This window comes from Lathamus discolor, chromosome Z, assembly GCF_037157495.1.
Source record: "Lathamus discolor isolate bLatDis1 chromosome Z, bLatDis1.hap1, whole genome shotgun sequence".
Taxonomy (NCBI): Eukaryota; Metazoa; Chordata; class Aves; order Psittaciformes; family Psittacidae; genus Lathamus; species Lathamus discolor.
In genome coordinates, this window is record NC_088909.1 from 50,312,997 (window position 1) to 50,331,700 (window position 18,704).

The 18,704-nt window shown below is 37.2% G+C and overlaps 1 protein-coding gene across 1 annotated transcript in view; it reads left to right on the forward strand.

Annotated features, from left to right (window-relative positions):
- Positions 1-18,704, forward strand: part of MCCC2 (methylcrotonyl-CoA carboxylase subunit 2) — a 37,680-nt gene that overhangs the window by 4,534 nt on the left and 14,442 nt on the right. The window contains exons 3-9 of the mRNA XM_065662428.1: positions 3,206-3,290; positions 3,555-3,656; positions 4,243-4,370; positions 5,648-5,760; positions 10,415-10,528; positions 16,834-16,898; positions 17,798-17,897. Coding sequence (XP_065518500.1) covers positions 3,206-3,290; positions 3,555-3,656; positions 4,243-4,370; positions 5,648-5,760; positions 10,415-10,528; positions 16,834-16,898; positions 17,798-17,897 — 707 coding nt within the window. The remainder of the gene's footprint in view (positions 1-3,205; positions 3,291-3,554; positions 3,657-4,242; positions 4,371-5,647; positions 5,761-10,414; positions 10,529-16,833; positions 16,899-17,797; positions 17,898-18,704) is intronic.

Here is an 18,704-nt window from a genome sequence, read left to right on the forward strand (position 1 = left end):
ATTTGGTTCAAAATTTAGTTGTTGGTTTGTTGAGATTTTTTTTTTTTTCTAAAGTAACTCAGGCTAGCTAAGAATAATGTCCATACACTAGCAGTTCTTTGTTTACCACAATATCAAGTGTTTTATCATGCTTTTTTGCTTGCCAGTTGAATATCAGAGCAATATCCTAATGCAAGCAAATCCATAAATTACTGAAAGCAGACATAAATAAAAGCAAGGCTGATTTAGTCAAATGGAAGATTAATTTCATTGTCAGAGAGGCAAAAAGTAAGGAGGAAGGTAGTGAAAACTGGATATTTAGAATTGGTTAATTTTTAATCATTAAAATCTTAATGGAATGTATGCTTCTAATGGCAGTAATTTTTGAAAATAGATAGGGTTATTAATAAAAGGCTTTTACTGATAAGCACTTCACCTGCTTCCTTGCTTCATCCACTGCTGCCTGCTTTTGTGACAAATTGGTTTGGCTAATGTGATTCTGTTCGAGTTGCATGTCAGTCTCTTCATGTGCAAAGAGGATTTTCATAGGATTATAGAGTCATTTAGGCTGGAAAAAACCTTTGAGATCATCGAGTCTAGCAGTTAACCCAGCATTGCCAAGTCCACCACTAAACCATGTCCCTAAGCAGAACACCTGCAAGTCTCTTAAATGCCTTCAGGGATGTGACTCAGCCACTTCCCTGAGCAGCCTGTTCCAGTGCTTGACAACCCTTTTGGTGAAGAGATTTTTCCAAATATCCAGTGCTTGACAACCCTTTTGGTGAAGAGATTTTTCCAAATATTCAATCTAAACATCCCTTGGGGCAATTTGAGGCCATTTCCTCATCCTTTGTCACTATGTTTCCACCTGCATTTAGTAGAGGATGGAGACTTTTCTTAGCCCTCCTTCTGCTGATGATTTACAGAAACATTTTTTATAGGTTTTTATGTCAGGGTCTTTTAAAAGACCTTAGCTGTATTTGTGCTGGCAAACAAAAGCAAGTCTGTAATAATTTGTAAGATTGAAATCTGTTTCATCGTTTTAAGACTACCTGAATTAAGTATAGTTTACTGTAATTAACGTAGACAATAAAATTAAAATGGTTTATAATTGCTTAACTTTGCTGCCAGAGATTGAACACGCAGCTTTAATTCTTCCCTTCTTGTTTCCGTCATAATGGTGTTTGCTCTTCATATATGGTTTCTTATATAATGCAGTTTCTTTTATGGCTTTGGAATAAAGCACAGTTAAGATTTTGTGCTTAGTTTTTTTCTTGCTGTGAAGCAAAGCTCCAGGATATCCTGAGGAGATGCTGAAACACTTGGACTGCCTCTGTGTTTTACTGTTATAGAGACTTCAGCAATTCTGTGTGTGGCCCCTGAGATAATGATCATGGCCATCTTCACTACTGTTTTTCTGTTCTTGCCTGTTATGTAATAATACCACAAGAATATGGCCCTCATCTTTCTTCCGTCTAGGTAGCTCCTCCAGAATGTTAATACACCATTTTGAATGACATCAGTTGAGCTTGCTTTGCCCATCACTTAAGTATGAGAGGAATTAGGTACTTATGTTGAATACATCTGAACGATAAGTGCAACACCTTTTTTCTTAGTAAAAGCTGTCTTTCAGAGGATGAGCTCTTGCTTGAGGTCTTTGTGAGGAATATAATGAATGCTTCATTCTTCTGTTTTCTGTTTCAGTGGATAAAGCTTTTGTGAACCCGTATCCCATTCTACTGAGTAATCCTCAGCTGTGCAACAAAAAGATGGCCCCTGCCATCACAGAATTTATAGGCTATGATAAATTACAACAGATGGATTTCTGATAACAAGCACAAGAAGCGACTTGAGATACTTTTAGTTTCTGTGACTAACAGCAATCATAGCATATCAGCAGCCACAGTGAAGTTCTTATAGACATTACTGTAAAGGAGAAATTAAAGAAAGGATTTCAAATTAAATGCCTCCAAATTTGTTCCATTGCCAGGGGTGCTGTTTCTCAGTCTACAGAGTAGACGTCAGCTTAGGGTAAAACAAAGGTCTGGGTCTTGGTCATGAAATATTCAATAGAATGGCTACAAGACCTGGAGGGCAAGCATTTATGACTAGTTTGTAATGAGCGGGAATGTACAGAGATACATGAAGTCACAGGATGGGAAATTATTTTCGCATCATCACTGTGGGTGTAAATGAGAAAGGCAAGATGGAGGTAAGGAAAAATATTGTAGTTACTGTGATGTAGGATGCTGAGAATTCGGATGAGTATTAGCTCTGTAGGTGGATATAAGAGGTTGTATCTTAAGAAACTTGTGCAGAAATTCTCAAGATTTAGATTTAGGCTGGATACACAGACCTAATGAACAGGCTCAATCATAAATAAATTGTGGAGATTCTGGGATGCCTAACGGGTAGGAAATAATGTGCGTAGTGATCAAGGAAGGAGGTGAACATAAGGGCTTGAAAGGTAGGCTTAAAAGCTCTGTTTCAGTGATGCTGATGACAAATCTTAAAGTCTCAGGAAAAATGTTAGCAAAATAGCACTTTTTTATTTTGGACAGAGGAGACAATTTTAGACTGATGAGGTGGATCAGTGGTCTGTCTACATAGAGAGACAATGTTTGTATAAGCTGTTGTAAAGAGGCTGAAGTGTGTCAACAAATCTTAGGTATTGAATGGCAGAAAGCTCTAGAGAGCAAAAGATATGATTTAGAATGACCTCAAGTAAAGGGTTGAAATGAAGCAAAGATACACTTGATATTAAATGTCGTGTGTCTGAGCAATTCTTACAGTTTTGGAGTGATCTAAGAAAATGAATCCAGATTGTGTTGAGTCTTTCAAGACTGGAATCAGCATAGCTATTTTGAACCAATTTGGGGGAATAGTAAGTAGTTCTTACTGCTGTGCCTTTGACTGTGTGTTTGTGTTTTCAGCCCTTTGGTTTGTTGCCAAGCAATGAGGGAAGGTTTCAGACAGCTGTTTATTAAAATATGTTCCTCAAGACTACTATCAAAAATGAGGGGGGAAAATGGAGTAGATTCTGAAAAGCAAGCCTTTTTATCAATATCCTAAATCTGTTTGAAGTGGAAACCATTATTTATTAAATTTGTTGCTAAGGTCATACTCCAAAACTGGGAACTCATCAGTGCTTCCATTTGAAGTTTTAATATAAGTGGTGATTTATCTGTGTCCTTTATAAATCTAACAATTTACTGTTGTATCACAGGAGGTGGAGAAAAAGCTCGTAAGCTTCACACATCAAGAGGAAAACTGTTACCCAGAGAGAGAATTGACAGGCTTATTGATCCTGGGTAGGTATTTTGGTTTTTAAAAAACATTTCAGGTTCTCTTTTGTGTGTAGATACTCCAATAGACTTGTTTTTTCTTTAGGTTCCATAAGCACTGGCAAATTATACGGTGGAGATTTTACGGTGTTCTTCAAAATAGTCACCTCTCTTAAAAAAAAAAAAACAAAAAAACAAGCTTTGTTTTAAAAATTTAACTTTTTAAATAAGATTCAGTGAGAAATATGGCCAGTTCGTTTTTAAAATTGCCTTCTGTTTGTCATAATTCAGGTCTCCATTCTTGGAGTTCTCCCAGTTTGCAGGTTACCAGTTGTATGGTAATGAAGAGGTACCAGCAGGAGGCATTATCACAGGCGTTGGACGAGTATCTGGGTGAGATACCGGTGATCTATATTCTTGATGATATGAAATGGAAGAAGGTATAATTTTGTTTAGTTTCCAGTATTAAGCTATTAGCACTTTTTAGTCTTTCAGTTTTGACCCAGAAAAAATCATCAGTGTTGGTATCTTAATTTATTCAGTCTTAGCTAGGAGAAAGTGATTTTATGCATTTTTTTTTTTTAGTCAGTGTATCCCATATTAAAGCGGAACACATACAGAGTTTCCGGTGTCCCATGAAGGAAAGAGATTAGTGTATCACTAAGTACCTACAGCAATTAAAAAAAAAAAATAGGGTGGTATCTGAGGCTTAGAATTAATTTTACTCACTAAAGGTACCTCCAAAACTGAAATTAAATACAATGCTATAGAGCTTTATTTTAGGGGGTTAAGGGACTGTGAAACAGGAGGTCATAGTGCTACAACACTACAGTTACAGTGTTCATTTGATGGAGTACAGCTGAGGAGGACTCTGAGCGTCAGGACTTTGAGAGTCCATGGCATGCTGCAGATCTTAACCAACAGACATACTTAATCATTAGAAATATTTTTCTCTCTCATAAGGTTGTTTTACTTTTAGGGTGGAATGCTTGATTGTTGCTAATGATGCTACTGTCAAAGGTGGTACTTACTATCCCATCACTGTTAAGAAACATTTACGAGCTCAAGAAATTGCAATGCAAAACCATCTCCCTTGCCTGTATTTGGGTAAGTTCCACTGCAGAAATAGCAGATGTCCTTTGTTAAGGGGAGCTGGGGATGTCTACATAAGATGCTGCTGCTTTAAATAAACATTTTGGAGACTGATGTGTCCCCAGATCTGACTAACTAGGTATGTATTTTAGACACACATACTCAAACGTATTTTTACCCGTACTGTGTGACCTGTGCAGATTGGTGGCAAGTCTTAACTGGAGGGTACCCATAGCTTCTCAACACTCTATTCTGCACTGCTGTAAGGCTGGGTTCATAAGGAACAAACGCAACTATGCCACTGTATCAGTTAGTCCTTTTCCTTCTGTTGTGCAGTCAAGAGGGAGTGCTTCACTGACCATGTAATTTTCATGCCATTTGAACTGCCTTTTCCCTCTGTGTTAGCTTCCTGGATGTTAATTCTGATGCGGACACCTGATGTTACTGACATGGACATCTTCTTTTGTGTTAAGGGATGGCCCATTTCACAACACTGGTTTGTTGGCCAGGTTGGAGCTTGTCTTGATGCTGATTCAGGAGAGTGGTTCTGCAACAGCAGGGCTAAGAATGAAAATTGTGCTTCATGGCAAAGCTGAATATAGGGCATTAATGGCTGCAGTCATGAAACATGAGCTTGTCCATGTGGACTGCTGCTCATAGGTGAAAATTTATTGCCAGGAGCCAGAGTTCTCATAGATGCTTGGCCTCCCTCTGCATTTCCTTCTAGTCTTCTGTCCTTTTTCGGAGTCTTAACAATGTGATTTAATTCTCTTGTTTGGGAGTGGAAAGGTAGCTGCAGCTGGGGACCTGTAAGCCAGAGGCAAGGACACACAATAAATGAAGGTTCCTAGAGGCAGTGTAAGATCTTTGGTGTGTGTGTTGGTGTAATCAAGGCATGAAAGTACACATGATATGCTTCCTGAGCTCAAGTGTTGCCCTTTCTGGAGCTTGTGAGAGAATTGCAATAGAATAATTGAGTTAAAGTTGTAAATTGAAAATGTTCTTAGTTTAAGTGTTTTGCAGTAAGATGAGTTTAGAAGGTTGTAGAGGGAGGTATGATTGCATCCCTAAGCATACTTGAATTTATTTTGCATTGGAATGGATGCTATTTGTGTGTGTGTACGTTACTATTTTTCTTTTCTCTTTTTGTCAAGAATATTCTAATATACCTAGATTCGTGGAGATAGTGATAGTGATAGTAATTGCTGTGTATTTTGAAACATGCAGATACTCTATTAAAAACTTAAATAACACTGTTCAAAGACATGTTAATATATTTTCATTTACTGTAGTTGATTCAGGAGGAGCAAATTTACCTCGGCAAGCTGAAGTATTTCCAGATAGAGATCATTTTGGCCGTATTTTCTATAATCAAGCAGTCATGTCCTCACAAGGAATCCCACAGGTAATTTGCTTTTATTTCAGAATGAAATGTACTAATTAGTTTTTATGCTTGCTGCCTTTATCTGGTTTCATGTTTTGTTTTTGACAGCACTGTGTTGCGCTGACCTAGTGGCCCAGTCTGGAGACTGGAAGCACTGTAAACACAGTAACAGTCCACAAGAAGTCGTTTATAGTTTTGAAGAAACCATCTTCTTTTTTTGCCTTAGTGTTAATGACATGACCTACCTGCTTCTGTCTTGGAGTGGGAGGGAAAAAAGACTTGACAACATGATAGTTAGGGCCATATGAAGAATCATTAGGAAATCTCTTGCAATGGTTATCATTCCGCATCAATGCTGTAAAGGTGAGGAACCCTTTGATAATGGCTAGTAAATGAGATACATTCTACTGATAGGGGTGTGCATATACTTATATATCCATTTTATATACTGATGTGCTGTAGGATAAAACTGCCCTAAGAATGCGGTTATTTTCTAATGTATTAACAATGCATAGAATTACTGTTAGTCATAGTTCCTGGATTTAGAAGTGGTTTTGTGTCGTGGGTGTTTCAGGAGTGTGTTGGGGTCAGTTCTTTGACGCAGATAGAGTGCTAGGGGAAGTGCGCTTCTGAATCTATTAGTCATGAAGAACGTAGACCTTGTTGAGGATGTGATTGCTAATGGCAGCTTTGTCTGCAGTGAAAGTGGAGGACAAAGTATAAGGTCCCGATGGAGGTGAGGAAGGCAGGTAGCAGGATGAAGACATGAAGACACTGGACTTCAGGAGAGTAGTCTTGGGCTTGTTAAGGGAATTGTCAGCAGGAACCTGAGAGAGGCTGCCAGGAAGGGTGGAGGAAACTTGTCTTCAAAGGTAACCTCTTCCAAATAAAGAAAACGGTTCAGGAAAGCAGACAGTCTGGTCATTCATAGAGAGTTGTCTAGTTAGTCAGCTCCCAGCCTCTTCATATGGTTGCATAGCCCTCTCATTTACCAGCCTTGTACTCCCCCTTGCAGGCTAAAGAGTTCAAGCTTACTTAGTTGTTACTCCTGCAGAAAGTGTTCAATACCTATGACAGTCTTACTTTACCTTTTCTCAGGTCTCGTTGTATCTTTTTTGAGATAAAGGAGTCAGATTGCACTGCTCAATGTGTCAACTAATGATGGGTATATATAAAATAGAATAACGATATGTTATTCTGTTAATTCCATTGCCAGTAGTTCCTAACATTTGTGGTATTTTTTTGACTCCTGAGCAGTGAGCCAGTGATTTCCCTGAATTATCTTAATTTCAAGAGCCTGCTCCTAGGTGTAGTAGTTAAATCAATACTTATCACTTTATATTGGCTGGATGAAAGGTGAAGGAAATTTTCAGGATATTACATTTGAGAAGAGAAAATGGTTTAGAACTTTAGGCTTAGAAGTAGGTGATGGAACCTCAGGGAGAGTAAAAGTTTAGCTAATTTGCTGTTTTATTTCGGTGCTGTTGTGGAAGTGTTTCCACTTCCATGACATACTTGACTGTTGAAATCATCACTAATGTAAAGTGGAAGCAGGACTTTATTCTCTTCATTCTTACCAACATGTCTTTGAGAGGCATAGTTGGGCTGGGACCATTTTTATTTATTCTCTGTGAGAAACTGTGCTTGTTTGAATCTCCTAATCTTCCAAAGGAGGAAGTAGAAGCTAATACTTCCTTTCAGTGTGTAGCAGATACAACAGTCAAGGACAGAGTATTCCAACTCCTTCTTACATAGCTGTGCATGATTTCTGAGGAAACTACATTTATTACCTGGGTACCTTTTTGGCATATTTGGGAAACAAGTCAGACTTCATATCTTTAACCATCTTTTTCTCTACCAAAGAATCCTGAAATCTGTTGCCTCCAGAGAAATCCAAGGCTGAAAATTCCAACAACACACTAAATCTCTTCATAAAGTCTGACATAATTTAGTTTCTTCAGTTCTTTTTTTTCCCCCACAGTAAAAGTGGAGCAATTGTATTAATAAGCTAGATCTCCAGGGAAAGAGCACTGTTTAGTTAGATGAAAATATTTAGGAAAAAAGACAGTTTACAAGCTGGCCATCATGCGGAGTCACTGACAGGTCTATGTTGTACTCTAGGTTTATATGTGTGAATAAAATTTGTCCAGATATTTTTGTGGAACAGCAAGTGTCAAAGGAGACAGTCACAGAGCTGTTTTGCTGAATTATCTTCTTAGGAGAAGCTTTGGTGAGCAGTTTTGCTAGAGAGTGCAATCATGATCTAGTATGGGAGTAGTGATTTTTAGACGTTATGTCAAAGATGGATACATAAAACCAGTTTGCAAGGCTAAAATTACTGATGTTAGGCAGGACCTTTCTAGAAATGCCTGGCCCTAAAGTGATGCTGGTGTTTTCCTGAGTATCGTGAAACAACTTTAGTGTAAAGTTCCTTATAAAGTTGAATTTGTTCTTATTTTGATTACCATATAGTGTTTTATTAGCATTGTACTTCTATACAATAAAAGCTTAGTGTAGAAAAGATTTGGCTTTTAATAAACCACGTTTCTTTTACGGTATGATAACTTTCTTAAAATATTTATGGAAGACTGGGAAGATGTTTTGTGGGAGTGCTTCCTTCATTGAAAGGATGTAATACAGGTGTATTTTGTTTGGGAGATGTTTCTATCCTTTGTCTCATTTCAGAAAGGCACTAACAACATTTGTAAATCCAATATTGATTGTGTGCCAACAGACTGTGTAGCTAGGGTCATCTTCCCTGTCTGGGAGGATGTTTCATTTGGAAATGGTGTTAGGAAATTATGCTCCCTCTGATTTCCATTTTGGTTAATTCTTCTGACATGGGATGGTGGATGTTTTTAGTTTTCTACTTGCCATTCTGTGTTCTGTCCTGCCTGAAGGGTTCATCGTCCCTTCTCAATATTGCCTTTAAAGTGCTTGTTTGGGTTTTTTTGTTTTGTTGGTTTTTTTTCCCTTATTTTTTTCCCTGTTGCCTATGGTGCTTTTAATTTTCCCTCCTCCACTTTTACCTGTGACTAATATATTATACTCCTACTGCAGCTTTAAATTGCATTGATGTCTGTGTGGCTGTGAATCAGAAAGCTGTGATTAGCTTCTCATTAGCTGCTTCCTAAGCAATTTCACACTCATATGCTGCATGGATACAATGGGGAGCTGATCAGTGGGTATGAAATACTGTGTGTGCATTCAGAACTGTTGATTTTTATTGCGCTCCTCAGTAATTTCTTATGCAGTAATTCAAGGAAGTCAGGAAGTAGAGCATTAGTTGGGAATTCAAGGTTGTGCTATTTGACAGGTAGTTTTTTGGTTTTTTTTCAGTATATACGTATTCTAATTTATATATTAGAAAAAGTGACACTAAGTTAAAGTTTAAATGCAGGCACATTTTTCAGCATGAACATGATAAAATTAAGAGTAGGAAAAAACCCAGATCCTGGGGAAAAAATAAAATTAATATTTTCCCCAAGTTTGTCCATTTTCTAGGGGCTTATGTTACTCATATTTACTAGGAGGTACTTATTAAATGCACAACACAAATACTGCAGATTAATCACATGACTGAGTATAGGTTAAGATTCTGAAAAAGCTGTTCAGTTTGGTCATAGCAGGTTGTCCTAGTTCATCTGCTCCTTTAGATACAGGTAATGTGACTTGGAAGATTTATTTCTGAATGTATTTCCGTATTTCTTTCTTTTAAGAGCAAACATTAAGTTATCATTTAACACAGAACACTATTAGATGTCACTTTAGAAGTATTTCAAAGTCAACATAAAATCCCATTATTTAGGGAGAGATTTGTAGTTGTGGTTGTGCAAGAAAGCGTTTCTTATTATCTGCCTTTTCCATACAAGTATTCAATTTCTTCCACTTTGCAAGGTGTTTTGAAGGCTCCTCTTTGGAGGTGCTCCCCTGAAGGCGACATTAAGTGAGAAACTTCTTTTCATGATCATACACTGCTGAGATATTCACCATATCTGGTGTCGAGTCACTTTTGTGAAAGTATCACCAAAATGTTACTGGTAGAAGATGTTCGTTGGCTAGATGTTCATCTCAAAATTAGGAAAAAGAGCAAAGCAGAGATTATTCACGCTAAAGCCCATAATGAGATACTCAACACAACTTGAAAGGGCAGACTTAATTAGTTTATCCATTGAAGAACTGAAGCTACATACCAGTAGATGTAAGGAATTTTCTTCAAAGGATGTTAACGTTGGTGAAATTAGGCCAGTAAACAGCAACTGAAACTGACTTAAGCATAAATACGAGGAGCAACCTTTAGGTTTCAGCCTTAAATTTCAACCTTTTACCATTCATCGGTAAAAACAAGTTTCATGGCAGAACAAGTTTCATGGTAGTTTCATGTGCCTCTTCAAACATTTCATGTATGTAGTTCAGGGTACTTCACATATGAATTTTCCTGCAGGGCAGCCTGAAAATCATCGTTTAAGAGACTGCTGAAAACAAGAAAGATTCCGTATTCTTTAAGAAAAGCTTAAATATAAATAAAAAGTTTGCTGTGTCAGGCAGAAATAATCTTGCAGTGCTGACCCAGAAACTGTATTGAGATCGGCACAATGTAAAATAGTATCATGTACATTTGCTGTTTTTAAGGGTTGGACAATTCATTAACTTGCGTTTTTTGTCTTCCCAATAGATAGCTGTAGTAATGGGATCCTGTACAGCAGGAGGAGCATATGTACCTGCAATGGCTGATGAAAGTATTATTGTTGGCAAACAGGGAACAATATTCCTGGGAGGGCCACCGCTGGTAAGGATACTGAAGTTGTAACATAGCCCCCCCCAAAACTGCACTGCAAACAATAGTACAGCTTAAACTGTTGAGACCTTTCTTGGTGAGGTATTTCCAGGTATTCTGTAGATTGATTAGCATTTTTTAAATATATCTGAATGTTTATGTACTTAATTATATCTCTTCTGTCTATTAGAATTGTATATATAAATCAGACTTTGTTAAGGTGTTTTTATAGTACTGCCTTTAGATTGCTGTGTACATTTTGAATTACAAAAATGCTTACTGTATTCCATTATGTACTCTCTAGGTTTGATATTAAATAAATAAAAATTACAAGCATGTATATTTATCTCCGAGTCAGGATCATAGAACTTTGGAAGCAGGACTGATCTGCTATATTTTATGTCAGTTTACAGACAAAGGAGGTGCACATATGATGGAGTTTGTCATAATTTCCTTGCTTCCTTAGTAAAGAGTTTCTAAGGAAACTGACCTGACAAGCTTCTGTGAATTGAAACTTGCTTGATTATGAAACTTACAGTGAAATTTATGACTGTTCAAAATATTGCAGGTTAAAACAGCTTTAAAATTACAGTAGCTTGGCTTCAACAGCAAAGGAAGTCTCGAGTACAGGTTTTTGTTGGGGTTTTTTAACAGCTGTACCAGTGTATATTCTAGTGTAGGCTGAGTTTTATAATGATACAAACAGTAACCTTTGCTGACAAAGACTGTTTTACCCACACATGCTTTATGAGAAGAAAGGAATTTCCAGTAGTAAATGTTACATTACTGCTAGAGCTAACAGGTAAGGCAGCACCCAGCACAACTAATCTAGTCTGAATAAAGTCTGACTGAATAAACTTGCTTTTTCTTAAATAGTCGAATATTTATCTCATTGAACAAACTGGTCTGAGGCAGCACATTGGCTCTGTTACAGACTTTTGGGAGCTTTTAGGAGTGCTTCCTGTGGCAAAGACAAGTGCAAATCAAACATCTCTCAAAAGTCCTTCCATCTTGAGCAGGCCTAAATGAAGATAATGCTCCACTCAATTCCCCTAGTAACAGAAGAGGCAAAGTCTGCTGGAAGTCACTTCTTTCCACTGCTTAACATACTCTGAAAATGTAGCAGGTGTGTGGGAAGGCAACCACTGATGGATTTTTTTGTTGACCAATTCTTAAGGCATGGTGGTGGTAATTTCCTTAAAAGCATGAAGAACTGACCCTGTGGCATCCTTTTGCATTTACTTTTATAGCACTGCTCAAATTTTCATGGTATGTTTTTGCATTTAATTCTTTTCCTTTAGCTCAGCTGTTTCTTTTCCCACTGGCTCATCTGGATGCTAAAATGTCATCTTGATGCTAAAAGTGGATTTAGCATATTTTACCCTTTTTTTCCTTCTGAAGTTAATGCATAGGTGGATTTTAAACTCTTGTGAGGTAAAAAAAACCCAAACCCAACTTGTCATTTATGCAGACATAGTTTTCTGTGGCTGGTAAATGGTAATTACTGTTCCAAAACAGAATTAAATTCAGAATGTAGCTGACATACAGAAAGCAGCAGTAGGGGACACACACTTCTATCTACAAAAATACTTTGTTGTCTACTATAATAAAATAGGGTGTTTAGCTAGAAGTATTTCATTATTTCAGTGGAGGCTTTCCAAGTTGACAAGAACCACAAAGTAATCGGCAGAAGCAGATGAAATAATTAATACCAACAATGTGATTTAACACTAATTTATTTACTGCATATTACAGTTTAGAATTCTATAATTTCTTTGCCTGTTGGAATGTCTTTGGCAGCAGTTATTTCAAACGTCCTATCTAGGTCTCTGTTCTTTTCTATATTGTATTGGTCTCTTTCAGCTTGTGGTTATAAGTAAACAAAGATAAATCCTCCCTCAAAATTAAGCAGTTTTCACTGTAGTTTAGATATTAGGAATTTTTTGGTGAGGGTGGCATAAATATGAATGAAGATACTGGTTGAGAATAGTATTAATTGAGTGAGTAACATTGGGTGATTCATACATATTTTTTTTGAGATAAGGAAATAAGTCCAATGAAAGAAATTAACTTTTACATCAGACTGTTAGTAGCTTGGTTATTGTGTTACAAATAACTGCTGTGGTAGCAGGAAGACCTGAGTCCTATCTGGGCCCTGCACAGTTCATTGGCTTAGAGCCAGTGGTGTTTAAAGTGATAGTAGTCTCTGGGGCTTGCCCAGGTTTGGAGTAATTTGTTGCAGAAGCTCAGTAAGCTGACCAAACTCAGTTCTTCTGACACAGCATTTCAATTGTCAAGAGTGCTGGGGAGTGCTGTGTACTTTGATTCTGCTTGGAGCTGTTAGAGCTGGAAAGGTTCATCATACCTTCCAGGACCCCTTAGCTGCACTGAATAATGTGTTCTGGAGAGCCTCCTTAAAGCTGGTTCTTTTCAAGCTCCAGCATTAAGCAGATTGAAAAAAAAGACAGCCAGTACCCAGTACTTTGCAGGAAGCTGAACAAAAGGAACCAAACTCTGTGGTTTTAAGAAAATGATAATCATTTAACATGACAAGGGAATTTAGGTCATACATGCTATCACTGGGATGTAGCACAGGACATTTTTGCCAGGGTAAGCAGCTGTAAACAGGTGGCCTGAGTCAGTTCTCAAAGGGAGGACTTGGCTAGACAAGCCAGTGACTGCAAGGCTGTTGTGAAGTTAGAAAGGATGAGAATTTTTTACCACTTCCAGGGGAAGATTTCACAACTATCCTCCAATTTAATTTGTTCCTTAGCAACCTGTCGATGTAATGATCCTTATCTTTGTGCGTATAGATCAAACTTTAATATCACTACCTGTCAGCTTTTCTGTTTCATAGAGGTTTTCATATTCTCACTGAAAATATTTTGCTCGCCCTTGTGTAAGCATCAAAATTACTTCAGATTCCCATAGAAACTTCCATTCCATGTTGTAGCAGATATTGTAGCCATTACTGTGTATGCCCTGTTCCCCAAAATGTCTCTCCTATATGGAGAAAATTGGATTGAATTTTATCGCTTACCTACCTAAAACAAAACATCCTAAGGAAGCAAAAGAAATTCCCTGATGTTAGTTATAATTAGTCTTGGGATGTGTATGCTAAAAAAAAGTGAATTGTAGGTACAGTCTAAAGTGTAAGTTTCTTTGGCCTTCCTTTTAGAAAGGTGAGGAGTAATGACTTCATGAACAGATAGATCTCAGTGGTAAAAGAAGTGTCACAGTAATAGTAATATATAGAGCTATTCTTCTGTACACCCTAAGCTGAGGAATCTGTATCCTCACCCTTGTCTTGGTAGCTCAGGATGCTGTGTTGACGTGTAGGCTTCTTCCGCCCATTCCAGAAGCTTCTGAGTCTCTGTTCCCCAGGTAAAATTTGCTAGTCTCTGCTCAGCAGTGAAGAAAAGTCTGGTAAGAAGGTATAAGTTTGTCAAATTCATGTATGTTTTTGTGCTGGGGACTCTTGTACATGTTAGCCTGATCTATTGTGGGAAATGGACACTTCATCTAAAGTTTGTGTTCATTTTTCCTGATGACTGCTAGCTGAAGTAGCTTAAACAAGTTTCTTTAAAAATGCTCACATTTTTTATCAAGGCTGTATTTGCAGTCTGTTAGAGTTTAATTAAAAAAGTTTGTACTATTTAAACTAGTTTGTAGAATGCTCTATTGCACTGCAGTACCTGGGAAGGTGATGAAGGAAGTAATCCTGGAAGCTATTTCCAAAACCACTGTAGACAGAGTTGAATGTGAGTAGTCAGCACGGATTTATGGTAAGGAAATCAGGCCTGACCAGACTGATAGCCCTTTATGCTGAGATGACTGGCTGAGTGGAATCAGAGAAAGCAGTTGATGTTGTCTGTGATGACTTTGACAAAGCTTTTGACGCTGTCTTCTGTAACATCCTCAACAAACTGTTGAAGTATGAACTAGGTAAATGGGCAGTGAGGTGGTCTGAGAACTGGCTGAAATGCTGGGCTCAAGCTGCAGGTCAGTGGTATACCCCAGAGGTCATTACTGGGACCAGTACTGTTTAAAACATCTTCATTGGTGATCAGGACAACAGTACAAAGTTCACCATCAGAAAATTTGCAGATGCTAAAACCTGTGAGGAGTGGTTAAGAGGACAGATGATTGTGCTGCCTTTCAGAGTAACCTCAGCTGGCTAGAGGAAGGGGCTGAATGGAACCTTTTGAAGTTAAACACATCAGGCAGATACTCCTTGGAAGGAATAATCCTGGGTGCCATAACAGGCTGGGGACCAGCCAGTTGGGAAGATGCCTATCAGGAAACGCACTGTAGGTCCCAGTCGACACCAAGTTGAACATGAGTCAGCAATGTGCCCTTACAGCAAAGGCAGCCAGCAATATTCTGCACATGCAGTAGGGAGAGTGTTTTCAGCAGGTGAAGGTTAGTTATCTTTCCCATCTGCTCAGCACTGGTAAGACACATTTGCGGTGCTAGGTCCAACTCTGGGCTCTCCAGCCCAAGAAAGGCATGGACATACTTGAGTGAGTCAGTGAAGGTCCTGAAGATGATGGAATGACTAAAGCTTCTGTTGTGTAACAAGAGGCTGAGAGAACTGAGACTTCTCAGTCTGTTGAAGAGGTGGCTCAGGGGGAGTCTGTGTGTGTGAATACCTAGCAATGGGGAGTAAAGATAGCAGAGCCTGACTTCTCATTGGTATCCAGTGACAGGCAGGTCAGGAGACTACAGGTCACAAACTGAAATGTAGGAAATTCTGTTTAGATGTAAGAAAACACTTATATACTGCAAGGGTGGTCATGCTGAACCAAGTTACCCAGAGAGGTTATGAAGCCTCCATCCCTAAACATACTAAAAGTCCACTGTGCATGATCATGAGCAGCCTCTTCTTGTTGACCCTGCTTTGAGCAGGGGAGTTAAACTAGACAATCTCCCAAGGTGGGTGACAGACTTCACAACTTTGATTCTGTGATTTGGATAAGGAAAACTTCACTTCTGTGGAAGATGAAAACGTCATTTTTGTAGAGTTTCTTAAAATGAGCATCTAGATTTTGGTACTAATAGAAATCAGTGCTCTATTCAGATTTGTTTAAAGTTCTTTAGTAGTCACAGAATCATAATGTTATAACTGCATACTGTTTCAGATGCGTTGAGAGAGACGTATAAAACTATTTAATAGAATCATAGAATAGAATCACAGAACCATTTATGTTGGAATACACCCTTAAGATCAGCAAGTTAACTATAAACCTAGCACTGCCAAGTCTACCACTAAGCCATGTGTGCCATGTCTGTGTATCTTTTAAACACCTCCAGGGTTGGTGACTCAACCACTTCCCTGGGCACCCTGTTCCAGTGTTTGAAAACACTTCTGGTGAAGAGATTTTTCCTTATTTCTCGTAAAAGTATGTTCTCTTCTTTGTTGTTTGATGAAGACTCAAGCTAATTTTGTCTCAAACTTTTCATTAATTAATTTCAGAATGTCACACCTTTATATTACATGAGTAGCCATTCAAATTTAAAAGCCAAGAAGAGATACCTGTACTTAATTTTACAGACTTGACAGTTTGGAAGTGTGTGTGTATATGTATTTATAACTTTAGTGTACTTCAGTTTTAGGCTAAAAATTTGGAAACTGAAATATGTTTCAGAAATTATTTTAGTTTTCTCTTGTCTCTTAAACTACCTCTGTACTCTGTGCGATGAATAATGGTTTCACCAGCTTACAAGGAATCCTTTTCAAGCATTTATGGTTGAGTGGAAATGCACAAGAACTGTGCACAAAATACACAAGAACAGTGGTTTTTTAAAACACGCAGTAAATGATACTGCTTTGTTTTAGGAAGGAGTTCACTCACTTTTAAATTATCCTGTCAGGTCTAAGGTTTGACTCATGTAGGATTTAGATTGTGCATTCCGGGTATTTTTATGAAATCATCGTACTTGATCCGAACAGTTTTATGCCAATAATATGCTTTTTAAAGGAAAATTACTACGTTGTTGTGTGTTTAATGGAAGATTGAGAAAATAAAAGCTGCTAATGATTGGTTTATGGTTAACACATAAGTAAGTTAAAATTCACAGAAGAAGAGTTTGTGTTGAAAAAGCAGTCAAAGAATACTAAGCTTCAACTGAGGTATTGCTTGTTTGAAACAATGCAGGAAAAGATCACATTTGAACTTGTTTGTTAAGTGCAAAAAAAAAAAAATTTGTGAAAATGAAAGTTCAAAGATCTTTCTTACTGCTTTAACTAAGCCAGTATAAATATTAACTCAAGGCAGGTATAGACTCTAAACCTCATTTTCCTTTTCTTGTGGTAGGTTAAAGCAGCAACAGGTGAAGAAGTATCAGCAGAGGATCTTGGAGGGGCAGATCTTCACTGCAGGTTTCAAGAAATATTTTCCTAGAGTTTCATCCTTCAGACCTTAGTAGGGTTGGGTTTTGTTTAGTTTTATTTTATTTTAATCTTCTAAAAACTGTATTTAGATATGAAAATTAAGATTCCCATGTCCTTATCTGGTGCTGATGAATTATTTTATTATATGAATAGCACAGTTACCTTATATTACTCTATTTAGGATCTTGTTGCCTTCATTTACTACTTTAAAATCCCTACATGTCTAATATACTGCAGAATCATGCATAATATGGTAAACTTTTCTGTACTGTTTAATACTGTTAGAAGGATAATACACATGGAGAAAGCTTAATGCATTTTGTAGATTCTATCTTTCTTATGGTCAATTAGAACTTTACTACAAACAAGATCAAAATAGTCTGTGTCTTTTGTAAAAGAATGCTTGTCAAAATGAAGAATTCTGTGCAATTTCTAGTTCGAAAATTAAAAGAATAGTAAATGAAGTTAGGTATTACTGTACAAAAATGCTTAATTTCTGCTTCACTAAAGTGAACAAAGAATTCTTTTTCAGGGAAGTTTATAAATTTTTGTTAACATGTTTCCTTTTTAATTTAAAATTAATTTTAGTTTCCATTTGTACTGTGTCTGTCATCTTTTATATTGTCATTTAGATTTTTTTACTACTTAAAGTTGCTATTTTACGTCATGTCTGATAACTTGAATGTGCTGTTCCAAAGAAAATTTCAGGCGTGGTTTTATTTTGAAAGTAATTTCGTATCAAAACATGGAGAGCTGTATTGTAGAATCTATATTTTAAAGATAAATATAAAACTTCATAAGTCTTTAAAGTTTTTAAACCTCAGATTTTCATTGTCAGATGATTATTTTTTATAAGTGTTCCTGTTGCTGTTGTTATTTACATACAGAAAATCTGGTGTAACAGATCACTATGCTTTGGATGACAGTCATGCTCTTCATCTAGCAAGGAAAGCTGTCAGAAATTTAAATCTCCAAAAGAAAGTAGACGTAAGTGTATAGGGTCTGAAACACTGCGTTGTTTAAATTAGGAATGCTTTTTTTTTGCCTGGTTTATTCAACACATTTTTTGTCTCTGACTATAGACACTTTAAAAATGGGATGTGTGGTCCTTGTCCTTAAAGATTTCTCTAGTATTTTGATTCTGCATTATTCCCAGTAAAATCACTGGGATTAAATGCAAGAGTGAAGTAACTAGAACAGTGCTTAAGAATCACAGAATTGCGCTTTAAAATAAACACAGGCTTGCAAGATGCTTAATATAATTTTAAGCCCACATGATCATTCCTATGGACTTAAATACCTGCTGAAGCATCTTTTTGAATAGTGTTTTCTATGACTATTAAAGGTATAAAACTGAGGGGATAGACTTAAATCATGTCATTGTATTTTATTGATTTAAAAATTCCTTGTAGAAAATAGGGTGAATAGCATATGGGGGAGAAGTTGCCTTAGCTTAATTTGTCAGGAGATGTGAAAGGATGAGTTGAAGATTAAACCTCAGCACCTGAAGGAAGGCAAGATATTGTATTCAGTTGCATGGCAAAAATCTTTATCAGTTTTTTAGGATACTACCTGCCTAATAGGGTACAGGGAGTAAGTAAGCAAATGGAGGACATGCTTAATTTTTGTTAACATGGAAGAAGTGGTGTACTTACAGAGATATACACAGGAACAAAACCAAAGGTAACAGTAAGTGAGAACATGTTATCAAGCTTTAGTTTAAGAAACTTGATCTTTTTGCAAAATGAGGACAAGCAGATGTGGTTGGTGAAGAGAAGATTGTTCAAAGCTGTT